This window comes from Condylura cristata, unplaced genomic scaffold, assembly GCF_000260355.1.
Source record: "Condylura cristata isolate star-nosed mole 26May11 unplaced genomic scaffold, ConCri1.0 scaffold00005, whole genome shotgun sequence".
NCBI classification, from domain to species: Eukaryota; Metazoa; Chordata; class Mammalia; order Eulipotyphla; family Talpidae; genus Condylura; species Condylura cristata.
This window is the reverse complement of record NW_004567106.1, coordinates 59252909-59255270: the sequence shown is the minus strand read 5'-3', so window position 1 is coordinate 59255270 and position 2362 is coordinate 59252909. Positions and strand designations below refer to the sequence as shown.

The 2362-nt window shown below is 35.8% G+C and overlaps 1 protein-coding gene across 4 annotated transcripts in view; it reads left to right on the top strand.

The window, feature by feature from the left end:
- The window catches only part of TNPO3 (transportin 3), a 73991-nt gene that overhangs the window by 24913 nt on the left and 46716 nt on the right, over positions 1-2362 (top strand). For all 4 annotated transcript variants that reach the window (XM_004677028.2, XM_004677030.2, XM_012720989.1 and 1 more), the window contains one exon: positions 571-727. In XM_004677028.2, the coding sequence (XP_004677085.1) occupies positions 571-727 (157 nt within the window). The remainder of the gene's footprint in view (positions 1-570; positions 728-2362) is intronic.

Below are 2362 nucleotides of genomic sequence, written 5' to 3'. Positions count from 1 at the left end.
ATTGAAAAGAATTCTAGCAATATGAAGCTCTAAGTATGAAGTAAAAAGTGCATACCTTCCTCTTTCCCAAATTCTGTATTTAATAAGTAACTTTTAATGGTCTGTTATATGATCCTCTAGACTTTTGTTTCTGCCTTTAAAAATAAATAGGTACATATATATTTTAACACAGCTACTACGTATTTATTTGTTCACACGTCATATGTTTTATAGTCCTTTTTCACTTAACATGTTTTGAACACACATATTTCACTATATGACTTTTTATGATAATTATGGAGGACTTTTACATTTTTGCTGTTATAAAAAAGTACTGCAATGTGTCTATATTTTATATGAGATTTTTTTGAGCAATAAATTTCTGGAAGTGGAATTGCTGGCTCAAAAATTTTAAAAGTTGAAACTTTCACAGTGATTACATATACATATATATTACACACACACACACATATTTTTCTCTTTTAACAGTAGTGGAAATGCTTTTATTATCATAGGTTATTCTGACAACCATTACTTTATGTGAAGGTATAGCTTCTGACTCAGACTGTTATCTCCCCCTTTCTTTTCCAGATATAGCAATGATGTAACATCTCTGCCTTTTCTGCTGGAGATCCTTACAGTGTTACCTGAAGAAGTACATAGTCGTTCCTTACGTATTGGAGCTAATCGGCGCACAGAAATTATAGAAGATTTGGCTTTTTATTCTAGCACAGTGGTATCTCTCTTGGTGAGTAGGTTCAAAATACTAAGTCGCTGACTAAAGGCAAAAAGCCATGTCATTTTGTAATCAGTTGAATTATTGTGAAATAGCTTTATTTGCAAAATTTGTCAACATAATACTGTGACTTTTATAAATATTAAAAAATAATTTCAGAACTATACTTCTTAGCTTCCAAATACTTCAACTTGGATCTTCTGATCACACAATCCTGTACTACTGACAACTCTTTGATCAAAGATTATGCCAATGTTATCAGTTTACGAAGGAAATGTTCCTCTTGAGGATTAATTGAGATCTTGACAGGAAAGTGGTACAAGAATTTATTTGAGGGCCTCCCTGGTGGCACAGTGAGTTAACACCATGAGGCTGTCTGCAGCCACTGCATGAGTTTGACCCCCACCAGGGAGATGACTAAGCAGACCTCTCCGTAATGTCCTTAGTGGCCCGCTGCTCCCCTCAGCAGTGTGTTTCAGTAGATCTGCCTGTTCTGCTCCACACTGTCTCTGGTGAATCTTTGGCCTATAACCCAGTACTTGTATGTATAAATGAATAAACATCTTTAAAAAGAAAAAAAGAATTTACTTTACCTTTGAGCAATTATAGGTTAGCTAGTTTGAGTTTCTTTGTAAAGAGTTACATTACATTTGGCTATGTTCTTTTTGATTGTATGGAGACTTCAGTAATTCAGGGTTGGCTAAATTTATGGTTTATCAGCTAGTCACCTATTTTTGTAAATAAAATTTTCCTTGGGTATCAGTTACATATAGGTGTGTTTTGTTTTATTGTGATAGGTGGTTACTGAGTTTTGGTTTTTTTTTTAAGAGATTTAAGTTTTGTGGCACCATTGTGTTAAGCAAATCTTTAAGCGCCCTTTTTTTGTAGCCTGGATGTGTGTTTAGTTAATGTCTGTGTAACACTTTGGTAGTTACTGCAGTATTTCTAACCTTTTCATTATTCATTGTTTTTAGTATAATTCTTTACCTGTTATATGATGGCCTGTCATCAGAGATCTTTGATGTTGTTATTGTAATTATTTTCAGGTACCATCAATTGAATTCTTATAAGACTGTGAGCTTAGTTTGATAAATGTGTGTGTTCTAACTATTCCTATGACCACTGTTTTCACTGTCTCACGTCCTTGGGCCTCCCTACTCCCGGAGATACAACAGTATTGAAATTACCAATTAACAATCCTACGGTGGCCTCTAAAGTTTTGAAGTGAAAGGAAGAATTGCACACCTCACTTTAAGTCAAAAGCTAGGACTGATTAAGCTTAGTGAGGACAGCCTGTCAGCAGCCAGGACAGACTGAAAGTTAGGTCTCTTGCTAGAGTTTGTACTCTTGCTAGAGCTTATACATACAAAAGAGAAAATTTTTCTTAAAGTGGTAGAATTTTATTTACATTTTTGGGGGGTTGCGGGGGGGGGCATAGATCTAGTGTGCAAGCCAGAGTTACAGGGAGAGGGGTGTTGTATGTGTGAGAGGATTCACCCGTGAGTCAGACCTCTCCTGTCCTGCCTTCTGCTCCCACTTTGTGAATCCTCACCCCCACCCCGGTACCTCTGACCTGTACCCCAGTTTTGTATACCCCAGTATGCATAAATAAATCTTTAAAAATCTTTTTTAAAGTCTTTGAAAAAA